Consider the following 15,995-nt stretch of genomic DNA (forward strand, 5'->3'; position numbering starts at 1 on the left):
TGCTTCACCGGGGATTACCCTGAGCAACGAGAGAGGCTGCTTCAAAGAGCAAAAGCTGTAGTGATGAAGATGTACAGAGAGAAGATAATAGTGGCAGGATGATGGGCATAGAGTAGATGACAGGGAAATAAAGGCAGAGAGGTGACAGAAGAAGAGAGTGGGCTTTTATGTGAACAGAAGACTTTAAAAATGAGAAACACGCAAATCTGAATAAGATGAAGAGAAAACAACAGCAAACACAGGAAGGAGGAGAGTGGATCATAATAGTGAGAGAGAGCAGCAGAGTGGTTGTTGAACAGAGAGAAAGCGGGATTGGAGGAAAATTACGAGCAAGCAAAGTGAATATGGAGGGACGAGGCGACAAATATAAGGCGTGTGTGTGTGTGCATAATGCCAGGCAGTATTAGCTTAATATCTACACGCTCGCCACTGCCGTCATCCTCAGGCTCTGTGGACAGGCCTGTGAACAGGCTCACATGCTCAATATTTCTTAGTTCTACTGTAGGTTTTTAAATGAGCAAATCATTAATAAGCTCAATCATCAAAGAAATAGCAAAGGTTTACAATATTATTAAAGACATTGAACCACTTGTGCATTGCTTGGAGCAATTCCTTCTCTCATACATGATCAAAGCATTTTCCAGTTTTTAAAGTGTTTTTTTTAATAACCTAACACATTTAAATTAGTTGCTATTTAAATAACATAAAAAGTAAATAATATATTACCGAACTTGTAATAAGTAAAAATTATACTTAAAGTCTTTAAATGTCTAACTTCTGCATTACCGGTGCACATCTTAGATCTTCTGCATTCTCCAACAATTAGTGTCATCAAGTATTTCATTAAGAGCTAAATTTGTGCATTCAAATGTGTTTTCTTGCCTTAGAAGCTGGTAGGTTGAGGTTTTGCTTTTAAATGTGTTTTTCTCTTTTGAGATGGTCCCTTACTTCTGAATTGTATCTCAACAGAGATTATTTGACATACATTTTAATAATTAACATAATAATACACAGCCTTTTTTAGTATATAATTAATTTGGACTGGCTTGATTACATTTAAATCTACAAATAATATTTTTTATGTTTCCCTGGTTATCCCTTGAACAACTCTTTTCTCCTCTTCTTATGGCTCCATCTGCTCCTTTTATTTTATTACCACTGAGGTCTAAACGCATATTTATTTTGCCTGCTCATCATGCAGGAGTCACACCACCTCCACTATCCCATTTACTTTCTACTCTTCCCCTACTGCATCACGTTTCCCACCACATCTTCCTTCCTTACTCTTAGCTAAGGTATTCACCTTGTGCATTGGTATAAATGTCAAAAGCAAAGCTGTAATCTACAGTGTACTGAAATATACATTATATTAAATCTGATGTTCTTTAGCTCCTGTTATCCTACACAATTCTCCTTTCTAACCGGGAAGATACCGAATGCACTTCATCTCTTTCTTTCCATGGTCATGGTTACACAACAAGTAAACTTCTCCTGCTTGTATCTATGACTGATGGCTGCACATTCATTACAGATATTTTAAACCATTATTACACACAAGGGTACATTTTGTTGCATCTTTTTCAGCTTCTTAAATATTCTAATTTAATTCTAATTTTGCTGCTATTCTAGTCATTATGTGCACGTAAAATGTCCCCACAGAGGCCATAAAAAAACTAAATAACTTCATTCCTATTTTGGGTTTCTTACACATTCTGTCCCGGTCTGATTTACTGCCGCATTCAACTGCAGCAAGAACGCAAGTTATTCATTAAAGATGCTTATCCTTTGCACTATAGTGCATATCCACAAATGAACATTTTATTAATCAGCCGAAGACTGACTTCATACATTTACAATCTATAAGTTATAAAAAAAGAAGTATACAATGAAGAAACACTAAAAACATGGACAAGATTTTCCAAAGTAGTAATCTTTATAATCTAATGTACACATGAGAAGTACATACGAAAACAAAATCTAATCTAAAAGTGATGGATTCCCAAACCACAAAATCTATAAAAGCTGCTAAAACCAATGGTTTTTATATTGGAAGTGAATTGACTGACTACTTGCATGTAAAATGTGTGTGCTGCTCATCGTGAAGAACGTACAGATAATCATCATCCAACTCTGCAGTTCCCCTCCGCTCTTCACAGCATTTGAGCTTTTTTGGGCTCATCCTTTTCATTTCTCAGCCCTAACTATTGTTTTGATCCAATTAATGCTCTCAATATCGTCGTCTGGCTGCAATGACAAAGCTTTGATAAACCCACTGTATACTACCTGCTCAGCACCAAACAGCAGACAGAAACAATCTGTGACTAGCTGGTAAAGAAAGTGTAACATTTAGCAGCTCAAGAGCAGATATTTCCCTCAGGAGTTGGTGGAGAACAAAACAGAGCTACAAAGAGAGTAAAGATTTGACTTATTTAATCATCTGATGGACACAGACACAATTCTGAATGAATGATAATGTTGCTCCTTAACAGCTAGATGTGTAAATAAGCAACTGCTTCATTAAGTTTGCTATATCAGCTCAAAAGGTGAGGAAATATCCGTATTGAGTTCAGAGCTCGTTAACGCTGCCCCGAGTGGCCAAACAAATCAGTTAATGCAGGTTTAACGATGATTTTGTCACAGGACTTCGTCAGACATGACAAAGACGTTTCTATAACCAACAACACTGTTTTTAAAAAAGGTTTAAGATCCATTTAGTTCTGTACTGCCTCACACAATAGTGTATCAAATACCATGACATTTTGTTTGGCTGAAATTTTCCTGCTTGTCTCCAAAACCTATTTTCTCCCCACAGACATAAACACCTTGTCCTCTCCCTGTTCTCTATTACATTTCTGACGAACAAAAACAATATTACAATACTCTGCACTTGTACCAATTCCCCAGCGTTCCAACACAAATGTCGGACTTTCATGCCTTTGGGGCATTGAAGGTATTTGGAGAGATACTGAAATCACAGTGTAATTTATGCACACACACAAAAATACACACACGTTCCTAAACACACTGCAGAGGAGCACAAACAAACACAGAAAAATCCCCCATAGAGATGGATACACGTATACACAGAGAAGTGATGTCAACACACACAGATGCATGAATAGTAACAAGTATGTGTGTTGCCACGCAAACACACCCACGCACAATTTCACTTATGCAGAGTTCTACCCACGGACACACACACACACACACACACACACACACACACACACACACACACACACACACACACACACACACACACACACACACACACACACACACACACACACACACACACACACACTTTCTGTGGGTCTCAAGACAGCACGAGCAGATGAAGCCCACTCCCCATCGCATGACTCAGACAGCCATATGCTGCTGCAGGGCCTATTGTACAGAGGAGATGCAGAGGGATGAGGAAGAGGGAGGGGGCTGATGGTGGAGGAGGCAAAGCGCAAGTATTACAGTTGCAACAAAAGATGGGGAGGAGGAGTGAGAGGGGGAACGAAAAGGAGAGAAAGCAAAGGAGGACAAGGAGGAGGATGCAACAGATAGGAGGAACAAGAGAAAGATGACAGTGAGAGATAAGAGAATTAGAGAAAAGCGAAGGAAAGGGAGGAGGAGGAGTAAAACGAAGGAAATTCAGACTGCAGCACCCTGCTGATAACGGGTCATTAAAAACTACATCCCTAAATTTACACTTGAGTGCCTTAAGGACCTCATGGCAAACCCAGAAGCACATGTACTCCGTAGTTCAATGTTTCATTCAGCGGTTAGTCCATTGAGAAGGGTAATCGTGGCTCCAGTTGCCAGGGTGACTCACAGCTTGTACAATCATTAGCCCATCTGTGAGTCACACAGAGAACAGGCCATTTTACACACTGTATGTGTAATCAAGCAACGTAACAGTAAACATGTCACCCCCCACCACACATGAGGTGGGTATTGTTTGGGCTAATTATTCCATTAGAATCTCATCTGCTGTTTGTTAGATGCTGATGATCTCTACTGCGCGGCCTTTACCTGAGGATTCATATTTGAGCCGTTTGTTGGTGCACATGCTCTCGACGCCACTGATCAAGCAATCGGCATCATGATTTTATCACCAGAGATTGCATTAGTATCATCAAAAATAACACTGGTATTGCTGAAAATGTTAAAGTCCACCATTTTGACTGATTTACAGTAACATTACGTAAATCAGTGTTTTTCTTTTAACTTTTTTATTAATCAAATCCAAATCCGTAGTAAATAACTAAAAAAATAAAATTCACTTTAGACCTGTAATCTACACTAAAACTAAAAAATGAGATGAGCACCTGCAGACATGAGCTTGTGATTAAATATGTATCATTACATATTGTATAAACAGGTGCAGCCTACTTACTCTTACAATTTATATTTTATGCACTCATTGCTTTAAATACTGGAGGTTTGGAATCACAACTATTACGTTTATGAAACAAAAATATAAATTTCATATCCATAAAAGATTCACTGGGAGATTTCCCTGAAATTGATTCAACGCCATTAGCTGAATCATTCCTCTTAAAAAAAAAAAAAAAAAAAAAAAGGAATAAAAATCACCACTCTGTTCTTCTGTTTGAACTACACAAAACACACCTGTGGTTCTACAGTCGTGTATATATATATATATATATATATATATATATATATATATATATATATATATATATATATATATATATATATATATATATACACACACATTTATGGTGTAAGATTAAGGACGTAAATTACAGAGCCTCAACCTTCACATTCAATGTAATGTCGTCATAGTCATGTCAAAGCTGCGGCTGTGTTGCCTCTTAAACCTCTCTAATTAAGGCACATCCGTTTGGTAATTAGTATAATTGTTAGGAACAAACAAAGATGGGTGATGCCCTGATCACATCCGCCTACCCCTTCAAGACATACAGTACACACACTCCACACACATTTGAACTACTTTCACTGTACCCATAACAGCGGATTACTGTACAAATACTGTGTTCAGACAAAACATGCACTTTGTTCAAGGTGAGTGTCACACAGACAGAACGTTTGCTCGGTTTTGTCTTCTAAATGTGATCTCTGTGGATTTGTGTGTAATGTGTGCCGATAAGTCTTTCTTTTGCACTCAGACACCTACCTGGTCTATCTCCATGAGCTTGGGGAAGGCCCCCGGCCACTCAATGGCCACCTTGACGATGTCTGCTGGTGGCGGCATGGCTGACGGGGGGAGGGGGGAGGTTGGTCGGTGTGGGTCTCGCAGCCTCACCCCTCTGTCACTACTCCTGGTGGTAGCTCATCCAAACCTGCAGGACAAGAGTGAAGGAGAGGATGGAAAAAGAGACAGAGGAAGACAAAGGTGGATGGGAATGAAAAGAGAGGGAAAAAGAGATAAGGAGGAACATTAGTCAAGAACTTGGTCTAGTTATTTGCTTACATTAGTGTCCTATATGATTATGGAGAAAGGTGGAGGGGGCATTGATGAAAAACACAGAAGACGTGAGTACAGTGCTGCACTCAGCTGCTCATCATCACCTGGTAAATTCACATTGGCAGTAGAAGCTACTGAACAACTCAAACCAATAATTCACTTTCACGCAACATTTAAGGGTTTAGAGTCAATTTACCTACTTACACCAGTTTACTGATATTTGTGCCCTCACTCAAAGAGTTCAAACATCGACTCCTTATAGTACCATCACCATCTGAGGTCAGGCTTCCCAGCTGCAATGTATAAGGGTCTATCATCAGCGCTCGTTTAGAAACTACGCAGGCATTAAATGCCATCCTTCATTATCAGCCCACAAATAGAACACACTACTCTGTTTGTGTGCCGTCAAGGTTGACATTCAAAGCTAAACAGTCCATGCAAATTCCTCCAAATACCAGTTAAATGTGTATTTGAAAATAATTTTATTGTCTAATACCATGCTAAAACAAACTAAAGCAGACAAACTGATTGTTTATGTGTCCTCTGAGGTGATTTTTTTTTCCAAGCGGCACCCTATTTAATTTGCCGTTGTTGACACAAAGAACATTAAGATGTGCTGGTGGGACAGCTTAATTCCACTCAAAGTTTAACTGCTAATGAGGTCACAGCAGGTGAGTGAATAGAAAAGTTACATTGTTTGTTTTAATAACATCTCCTTTGTTTCACTGAGTCCTTGCCTCAATTCAGTCATTTAAACACAGCAGAAAGACACAAACCACCTTTCCTTTTAGATATTTCAACAGGAATAAAAGGTGCAAGTGTCCCTGCAATTCTAGAGATGAAACAGCTCTGTGATGATGCAGCACTTTAGCCACAATAGCCAGTAAGCATGCAGGAAAGAAACAGCTTTTAAAGCAGCTTATAGTACAGCGATTCTTCCTCTGCTTATAGGAGTATTCCTTCAATTTAACACATGAAGGTCAGCACAAAACAGCCTGTGAAAACATTTGTGGAATGTCTTCTGTGGCAGGACCATTATATCTGTGAATATTAGCATATTGCAGATATCAGGTGAAATGTAACAAGACATTCTAGTATAAAAATGCAAAATAAGTGTTTTAAGTCATTTAGAAACAGTGCCTCCATCACATAGTTTGTCCACCAGGGAGCACGGACAACTTTGTTTTTCAACTATAAAATGTCTAGCTAGTACATATCTTTTGTAATAGTCAAATTTAAGGGCTAGATGTGGGTGTTTATCAGACAGGGAGGGTCTTTTTAATTATTATTTTCCTGGCTTTCAAGCCCCCCCATGCTGCAATATCAAATAATTCAGGAGCAGAGATGCCAGGGAAATTAAAAACAGCATTTAAAGAAAATGGATGGAGAGTGGACAAGGAGGGACAGATCGTAAGGCGAGTTAAAAGCTTATGTTGGACATTCATTTTCCACTGAGCCATACGTACTTAGAGACGCAAGAAATAAAGACCGACATGTCTTTCACTGGTCAACTGAAATACACAAACAGACTCTGAATCTGTACTTGGTTCATACGCATGAAAACAAGCATGAGAACACACAGCTTCAAATATTGAACCTGTATCCTCCTGGGTAGCCCCTCCCTGGCTTCTGTCCCTGTGCAGAGGACTACTGTGATATCTGACAGAGGAACCGGCAGCCGGCTTGACCTGAAACCCCGTGGCTTTCTAAAATAAGCCAGTTAGAAGCTCCATGGTGGGAAAGACTGCCAAATCACAGTCACTCCAAGCCCCACAGGAGGAGCTGGGTAAAGCCACTTGAGTGTGCTTGCAGGAGGTCTAATAAAACACACCATCACACAGTTATCAAAGTGGAAAATGTACCATAGATATCCCCAAAACCGACTGAGGGAGCCATCAATAATTTACCTTCCCGGCCTGTCTAGAAAACTTGGATCATCCTAGTTCCTGTTTTAGAAGCCCGTTTTCATATTTAATCTCAATCCATGATGCATTAAAACTGGCTCAGGGTAATTCCTGGGAGAAAACTAATGAGCAGAATAGTGTTAGTGTTGAAATGCGTGTGCACAAAACACTGACCAAAATAGTTTTTGTGTGCATGTCTGGAGCCTGTGTGCTACTGTACAGTGTGTGTGTTTGATGAGCATGTATTAATCTAAAGATTGTTTATGTAATGAGACTGGCCTGGCCTTGTGAGTCACCCCATAATGATCCACATAGCCTTTATTCAAGGAGCCGTTGCCATGGCAGCCGCTGCATCAATAGCTCGAGATGCGGATGCATCTTTCTTTCCAAAGTGCGTGTCATACTCAAGTCACGTTTGTCACAACTCCCCAAATATGACTCACTCCACCCCTCTGCTTTGAGTTTTCAACCATTGAGATATGACCAAGTGTGTTCACTGAAGATTAGAGTGGTTTTTGTATCTTTTGGTAACTACTTTGTGAGACACTTTGCTCTCCGTAACGCTCAGTGCATGCAGCTGTGTATCCGTCCGTTACCTCGCCTCTGCAACCTTATGCAGAGAAAAATCACTTCTGGTCACCATTCTTGAAAAAAGCAAGTTGGTGAATAAGATGTGGACATAAAGAAAAAAGAAAACACATACAGATAGATAAAAACTTGAACTGAACATATACTTGCTTGATGGACTACCTGCTGTCTACATGTATATATAATATCAGCAGCACCATCCTGTTGATCTCTGTTAGAACAGAAAGCGGCTCTAAAGACGAGCCTTACTCTATATATGCAGAGAATGTGTGAATGGGTGATTCATACAGTTATATTCTACAGAAAACAGCATGTTAGTCATCTATGCAGATTATCCTCCTTCTCAATACTGACTGAGGACATGGAGAGGCAGTCAGTTGAAGCTATAAAACTGCCACTCTTGAGACAGACTGTCAAAATTCGTAACCATGTTTCGTCTGCAAGGATTTCAATGTCGGCCTGCTGGTCCGTCTGAAATATCTCAGGAGGGATTACTATGAAATTTTGTACCGACATTTATGTTCCCCTCAGGATGGATTGCAAAAACTTTGGTCTCTTGATCCTCCGGCTTTTCAACTTGTGCCACCATGAGGTTCACATTTGTGGTTTTGAATGAAATGTTTCACCAGTTTTATATATATATATATATATATATATATATATATATATATATATGGATGGATTGTTGTGAGATTGAGATTGACGATAAATTATACCTGCTAAACTAACGACTCAGCTGCACTTTGTGCTTTGGTGTTTTTTAGTAAATGTTAGCACACCGACATGCTCAATTAAGATGAGCGTAGTGATTTTACAGTTCTTTGAGCTAAATGCCAAGTAAAGCCTCACAGACCCGCGAGTATGGTTGTAGACTCTTTTCAACTCATAAAAAGAGAAAACCTAAAGAGGTAATTTTAGTTTCTTCAATAAATTGACTGGCATGGTATATCATTTGATATTAGCTTATCGTATACAGCAGAATCTGGGTATCTGTTGGCAGGAGAGTAAATGTGAAATTGCAGTACTGAGATGCCAAAGATATACAGTATTTGAGAAACCGTCAATTACCCAATAGAGGTTTGGTGTACGATGTTGCTCTATTCCCACATTACAGTAATTAGTGAGTGCAATACTGTCTTAACTAACAGAAATGGACAAACTTCCAAAAATAAGAAGTAATACACAGAAATTATATTTTACAAGAGTGGGAAGTTTTTTTGTTTGTGTGAAAAATAAGGCTTTTCTTCTGACTGAGGATTCGCTTTGGTTCTCCAGTAAAGACAGCAAGTGTGTGTGTGTGTGTGTGTGTGTGTGTGTGTGTGTGTGTGTGTGTGTGTGTGTGTGTGTGTGTGTGTGTGCTCCGAGCACCTTGTCATCATCTTCCGAGAACTACAGATGACTCAGAGATGGACGGCCTTGAGGCTTATTGATTGGACACACACACACACACACACACACACACACACACACACACACACACACACACACACACACACACACACACACACACACACACACAGTAAATCCCTTAAAAATGGGCTTACGCAGTGGTTCAACACGATATGAGGGAAATATTCGGAATGCGATGTTAAATATTGTGGTTATGATATTACTTGCAATAAATAAATAAACAAACAAACAAACAAACAAACAAACACACAAACAAACAAACAAACAGGTATTGAAGTGTACACAGTATTATGCTAAAATGCAATAAATTGCTCGTTAAATTGTAAAAAAAATAAAATGAAAGAAAATTATTTTTTTATATCTATTGAACAAATTGAAGTGAACACAGAAAGGCACCAAAAAACGAATGATAGTTTAATTTTAAAGTGATGTTTTCTACTGATATTTTCAGAGTGCAATATTGCAGTCTTTTAGCAATGTGTTGACCTCAGCACACCAGCACACCATGAACACGGCTACAAATGGTCCAGCTCTCATTCGATCAACATGTTTTTCCTGCGATCGACACACACTGCTCCGGGGAACAACTTCGGCGCTACAAGGTTTCACACTAATGTTGTCGTGTGTGTGTGTGTGTGTGTGTGTGTGTGTGTGTGTGTGTGTGTGTGTGTGTGTCTCATATATTTTCTACATGTCATCACGAGTGTTTACTACAGCCTGGGGGGCCGTGTATCAAATCCCAATCTGTCGCTCTGGCATCTAATCGCGATCTCCTTACAGTGTAAATGAAACCTTGTTATCGAGCTAGCTGCTGTCAGAGCTCATCGTGTAAGAGCAGCTGATTTACTGCAACCTGGTTGAGTGAGTGTGTTTATTTTTCGCTCTGCCAGAGGTTTAGACGGGCTAACGGGACACAGAGCTCACTCCAACTTTTTGTATTTACAGAAGAATATTTTCAGGATCTGAGCCCGCTTCCTTCCTTTCCTCCTCTCTTTTCCACCGTTCATTAATTTTGTCGACCACGTCTGACATTTCTCTATTTCCTGCCAAGTCTCTTTCTCCTCAGAACAGATTTTTTTTTTGCAAAATGACCACAAAACATATATCAGATAATTAAAAACATTAAACGGACTCGACAATCTCTTTTTTCATTCCTTCTATTGTTTAATTCCACAATGCATGCAAACCATGCTGCCAAAACCGTCACACCACTCTGACTGGGCTGCAGTCCAGCAAGGTATTGTAATCTGTGAGTGTGTGTGTGTGAAGTTAATCTGTCTTCAAGCAATCGCCCACCTGCCGTAACCAGAGAGGCATGTGCCGTTGGGTTACAGCGGCCATAAGTCCTCGGGACTAGCTCCAAAAGAGTGTAAAAAAACTAAATCTCATGTTACCCTGTGATCTGGTGCCTGAGGTTGAAATTAAGGAACAAAACCATCAATAAAGAGGGGAAAGTGGGTAAGAGGAGAGGAAACAGGGAAGATGAGAAGGCTTGTGATTTGTTGGGCAGCAGAAGAGTGCCGGGTTTCACCTCAATAATTCATGCAATGTGAGGGTCACATCGTCGGCAGAGGGAGGGAAAGAGAAAGAGGGGATGGAGCGATGAAGGTGAGAAATGAACATGAGAGGACACAGAGAGGGAGGAAAGGACTGAGAAATAATAGAAAGTAAAGAATGGCAGACAAAGATAATATAAACTTTAGATAAACTGAATAAATACAAGAGGATAAAATAGCTAAGCAGATAGTAAGGAAAGGAAAAAGACCAAACAGAGCAAGTGAAGAAAAAAGATGATAAAAGAGCAATAGATAAAGATGAGAGGGAAGAATAAGAGAAAAGTGAGATAGAACGGTTTGAGAAAGAAAGACAGCAGAAAAAGTTAGAAAAGCCAAAAGTAACACTCCCTCAACTGCACCTGGAAGTGAATCTAAGAAGAACTTATCCAAGATAGAGAAACAAAAAGCTGGATGTACAAGTAACACGCTAAATAAAATGAATAGGTCCAATACTTTGCTACTATGGCATTTGCCTCACTACATATTCCACCACTTTCTAATAGCTTGCAACAACTTTCAAAGAATTTGAATCAAAAACACATAATGCGGTGAAAAAAATGAATATGCCTATTTGCTGTATTTACATGATTTCACTTTGAAGTGTAATTAAAACTTTTTAAAGACTTGCTGATGGAGGAAGTGGCAAACAGAGTGAGACCGGGGGGGGGGGGGGGGGGGGGGCATGAAGATCAAGGGGAACATGATCCAAGTGGAGCACATCCTTTCCTGCCAGCTCCCCCGGGGCTTTGTTATGAACCCTCATGGTGTGAGAGAACATGAGGCAGCAGTTGTTTTTCTGCACACAATGTCAATGTGACCAACCAGCGCCCAGCCTTTGTTAACACATTTACTAAACTGTTATCCTTATTTTTTTCCTAAACTATGTCAATAATGTTAGGAGATTTTAAGATGACCTCAGGCTTTTGCATTTAATTGTGACTTAATTTGGAGCACTCTGAGGCTCTGATCCTGATACAAAGTCTGATCCGATAGTTAGATCCACGTTTAATAAACATCTAGGTAAATATAATACGTTGAAATAACTGTTTGAGTCACTAAATCTGACACACCTTACTTTTTGCGAAGCTATATGATCTATACTGATGGCTCTGATTGAAACTCTAAAGTTCATCAGCTTGAACAATTGATACATGAATGAAAGTTCATAAAAGTTACTGGTGCTAGGTCAAATATCTCTTTTGACTCATTCCCCTTATATAATAAAAAAACACCATGAATTTGATGCAACCTCAAACACATACAACAAAAAGCTTATGGTACTTGTTTCAAACAAGTCCAGCCACTTCTTAAGAAAATCTGACTCAACTTGACTATTCTAAATCTAATCATTTTACACCTAATTTTAAGCTGTATTTATTATGGTTTTAATAAAAACCTCCTTTTTAGCCACTTTCACCCATAACAGCATGAGACCACCCTGACACCAAAATCGTTTTCTTAGGCTTCAAAAATGAATCCTCTTGAACTGCCACATCCTGTGTTATGGCTCTTGTGTGCTTAGAGTGTGTGTGTGCACCATCAAGTTACACAACATCATGTGCATTTTGGGCCTATATATAATCATGCTCTAGTATATGCAGATGTCTGGGTGTGTGTGTGTGTGTGTGTGTGTGTGTGTGTGTGTGTGTGTGTGTGTGTGTGTGTGTGTATTAACCTATGTGTTGGGTGGATTTCAAAAGAACCCCTTCTAGCGCTTCATCTGATGCTTCTACAAAGGGCCCGCCTCGCCGCAGGGCCCTATGTGTGTATGTGTGTGTCTGTGTGGTGTGTGTGAGAGAAACAGCCTAGAAAAAGAGCACCATCCTTTACCAGAGAGCTGATACAAAAGGCCAGCGACATGTTGCTGAGGACTGAGTTATTGTTGCTCCGAGTGTGACGCGCGCGCCCGCCCACACACACACACACACACACACACACACACACACACACACACACACACACACACACACACACACACACACACACACACACACACACACACACACACACACACACAGGATGGTCATGTTACACCCGTGAAGAGAGGTGTGTGCATGTCAGAAATGCGCACACACACACACACACACACACACACACACACACACACACACACACACACACACACACACACACACACACACACACACACACAATATGAAATTTAGTGTTGTACCATCTCTGGTTTAAAGTTTCAAACTTTAAACAGAGAGGTTTCCCATCAGGCCTGTCAGACGAACTGAAGTACGGCCTCATAAACACCACCCATCATGTACTAAATGAGTTGATTTTTATCCAATACTTTTAGCTATTTCAACCATACATCATTTACTTTTAGATTTCCATTTCATCTGCTTATCCATTACTTTCAGCTCTCCATTTCAAAACCTTTATCTGTTACTTCTATCAAACTATTTTCTAACTAGTTTTTACAGACTCTTAATCGCAACATTTGTTGACTCAATAGGTTTAGCAAATACATTATATTTTGGAGTATGTACCGCTGGTTTGGAATCATTGAGAATATTTAAACAAACCCAACACCTAGCCCACAGGAAGGCTGCTGGCTCTAAGACAAAGGGCTGGAAAAACAGCTACAAATAAAGGAAGAAGACAAAAGGAGGGGAAGGCTGAGGTCAGGGTTTAGTAATATGGCTTCTAGATTCAACCAAACAAGGAAGTGCCATGCTCTAAAAATGCTTAACATGCAAACATAATGCCAAGAAAACACCAAAAAGGTTCCTTAAACAATAATTCATCAAATGAGGACAGTTGTTTTTATCCAATTCAGCATGACCGCTTCTAAAATGTGGAGATTTGGACTGAAAAGCATGACAGCAGCCTGGGACTTCTCTCTGTGGGCCTCTTTGTGTCACAAACTGGTTTCCACTAAAATGTTGCAACAAGGATATCCTGTCAAACGTTGGTACCGGCAGCTCGTAACGACTCAACAGCAGCCGACCGACCTCCCGCAGAGACGTGGACCAGCTAAGAGGACACCGAGTGACTCTGGTGTGCACACGTGCTACACAGCTGAATCTCCCGCATGTGTATCTAGAAAGATGAATCTGCACACGAGGCTATACAGCGTGTTGCTGAAAGTGGCACAAGCGTAGCCTAAATAGTGTGTTGTGAGCAGAGCAAGTCAGCAGTTTGAGGTAAACAAGTGAGTCAGAAAACAATTTGGAAGTACTTGGATGGGATCCTGCACACCCAGATAATCAAAACACTGGAACATTTAGAGACAAGGGGACACTTTCCAGAGGACAAGAAAACACAAGGCAAAATTAGGCCTACGGGCACAAAACTAATCCATGATGTGTAATGTGAAGGAGCCTTCATATTGCCAAGTAACTACTTTACAATGCAGCAGATGTATCAGCAGTGTAAGTATAGTCTTTCTCTATCCTTTCCAAAATCATAAACATAAACCACATTTCCATCATCCCCAAAATCATGAGGCCACAACGCTAAACTGTCTTAAAACACATCCGTTCTTTGACATTTCCATTCTTTCTCCGGTTAGACGTGGAAAACCCACGTTGAGTCCCATCTCGGATCAGCCAGCAGACATGCACAGCTCGTACCAAGACATTTACTTCTCCAGACTGCAAACATCCAACCACAGCGTCCGTGCCCACTGGTGACACACTGGAGAGGAGAGGAGGCAGGAGAGCGCACAGAGCCGCACCCTGAGGCCTACTGCATCCTGTGTGCAGCGTGAAAGGAAGCGTAAAAAAAACCATCATGAAGACGTGAGGACTCACCCGGAAAACTTGACAACAAACAGGCTTGCTAGTTCTTCTCCTAATCAACCCACGTCTTGTGCAAACAACTGCTTGAAGAGGAGAGAGAAGGCGACTCTTTTCTAATCAACTTTAGTCTGATTATCTGCCCGCGAGCGAAGTGCCCTCAGCATCATAAGCCATCGACAAAGACTTCACCACGGTTTGTGCAGTGCTTCGCCGCAGGCAAGCGAGACTGCTGAGAGAGACAGACAGAAGGAGGAAGTAGGCGTTTGTCGAGAAAAGAGGAAACGGGCCTGTCAGCCAAAAAAAGCGGCAAAATTTAAAGCTAAGATGACAACGAGTAAGAAAAGTCTAATCCAAGTGTGAAGAAGGAAACCCTGAATCCCTAGCAATTAAAAACACTTAATTGAGCTGATTGGATTAATCAACGGCAAACCTAGCTCATAAATATATCATTAGTGTTGCCCTCCTCCAGTGCATTACCGTGCGAATAAACAACTGGAGCCTTTTAACAGGTTAGCTTCACATTGGACACAGCGGGCCTGGATCTGTCTCGAGGAAAATAAATCCCCCGACCAGCAGCTCTGAACCTCACTAATCACTTTAAATATCTAGTTTGTTTAATTCGTATGAAGAAAGACGAGACATTGAGGTTTTACTTGGGGTTATGTGCTGGACTACTTCTTGTCCGGGCGCAAATAACTACCGTGAGCAAAGTTCATACACTTCAGGTTTTGTATAAATCAAACAAAAGATAAAGAAGGTGTTGTAGCTGATGTGCTTCCCCAGATTTCAGCTGACCAGGAAGAGGCCTGATAATCACTTCCCAACCACATAATACAGAAGTAATTAGAAAAAAAATTGTCTCAACAATGAAAAAGTGCCTTTTCCAACTAAATGCCTCTTCCAAATGTGTATTCAGAAGGGCCTTAAGACCAGAGTTTTGGGCTGAATCTGCTAAAATGAATTGGAAAAGGGGAAATGGCGGCAAGTACCAAAGAATGAGGGACAGCTACGGTGTTAATTAGTGAGCGTTAGAGGTGCTCGCAGGTCGATTTTGTTCCTTTTGGACGGAGCTAAGCAAGCAGTGTCCCCCTATTTCCATTTAAGCTAATCGGCTGCTGGCTGTAGCCCTAAATTAGCTGGACAGATATGAGAGTAAATATATGTATTTCACAAAATGTTGAACTACTGCTTTAATGATTTACCCTGAAAACAAATTCAGTGAACCTCACTCTTCACAGCAGTCAGCTGAACCTGTGAGAGACACGATAAAACACCCAAAACATCTTTAGGAATGTACATCAGACATGGAATAAGTGGTATCGCTTTTACAGCAAAGTTAGAT

General features: G+C 40.4%; 1 protein-coding gene across 6 annotated transcripts in view; it reads right to left on the reverse strand.

The window, feature by feature from the left end:
* elmo1 (engulfment and cell motility 1 (ced-12 homolog, C. elegans)) overlaps positions 1-15,995 on the reverse strand; it is a 97,924-nt gene that overhangs the window by 61,354 nt on the left and 20,575 nt on the right. For 2 of the 6 annotated variants that reach the window (XM_068728472.1, XM_068728469.1), the window contains exons 1-2: positions 14,666-14,894; positions 5,153-5,318 (exon numbers count right to left, since the gene is read on the reverse strand). In XM_068728472.1, coding sequence (XP_068584573.1) covers positions 5,153-5,230 — 78 coding nt within the window. In that variant the 5' untranslated portion in view covers positions 5,231-5,318; positions 14,666-14,894. Of the gene's footprint in view, positions 1-5,152; positions 5,319-14,665; positions 14,895-15,995 lie in introns of those variants that run through there. The other 4 variants (XM_068728474.1, XM_068728473.1, XM_068728471.1 and 1 more) reach the window with 2 other exon arrangements.

The sequence above is a fragment of the Cebidichthys violaceus genome, unplaced genomic scaffold (genome assembly GCF_023349555.1).
Source record: "Cebidichthys violaceus isolate CVI_PGR_0920_01 unplaced genomic scaffold, fCebVio1.0.p SCAF_42, whole genome shotgun sequence".
Taxonomy (NCBI): Eukaryota; Metazoa; Chordata; class Actinopteri; order Perciformes; family Stichaeidae; genus Cebidichthys; species Cebidichthys violaceus.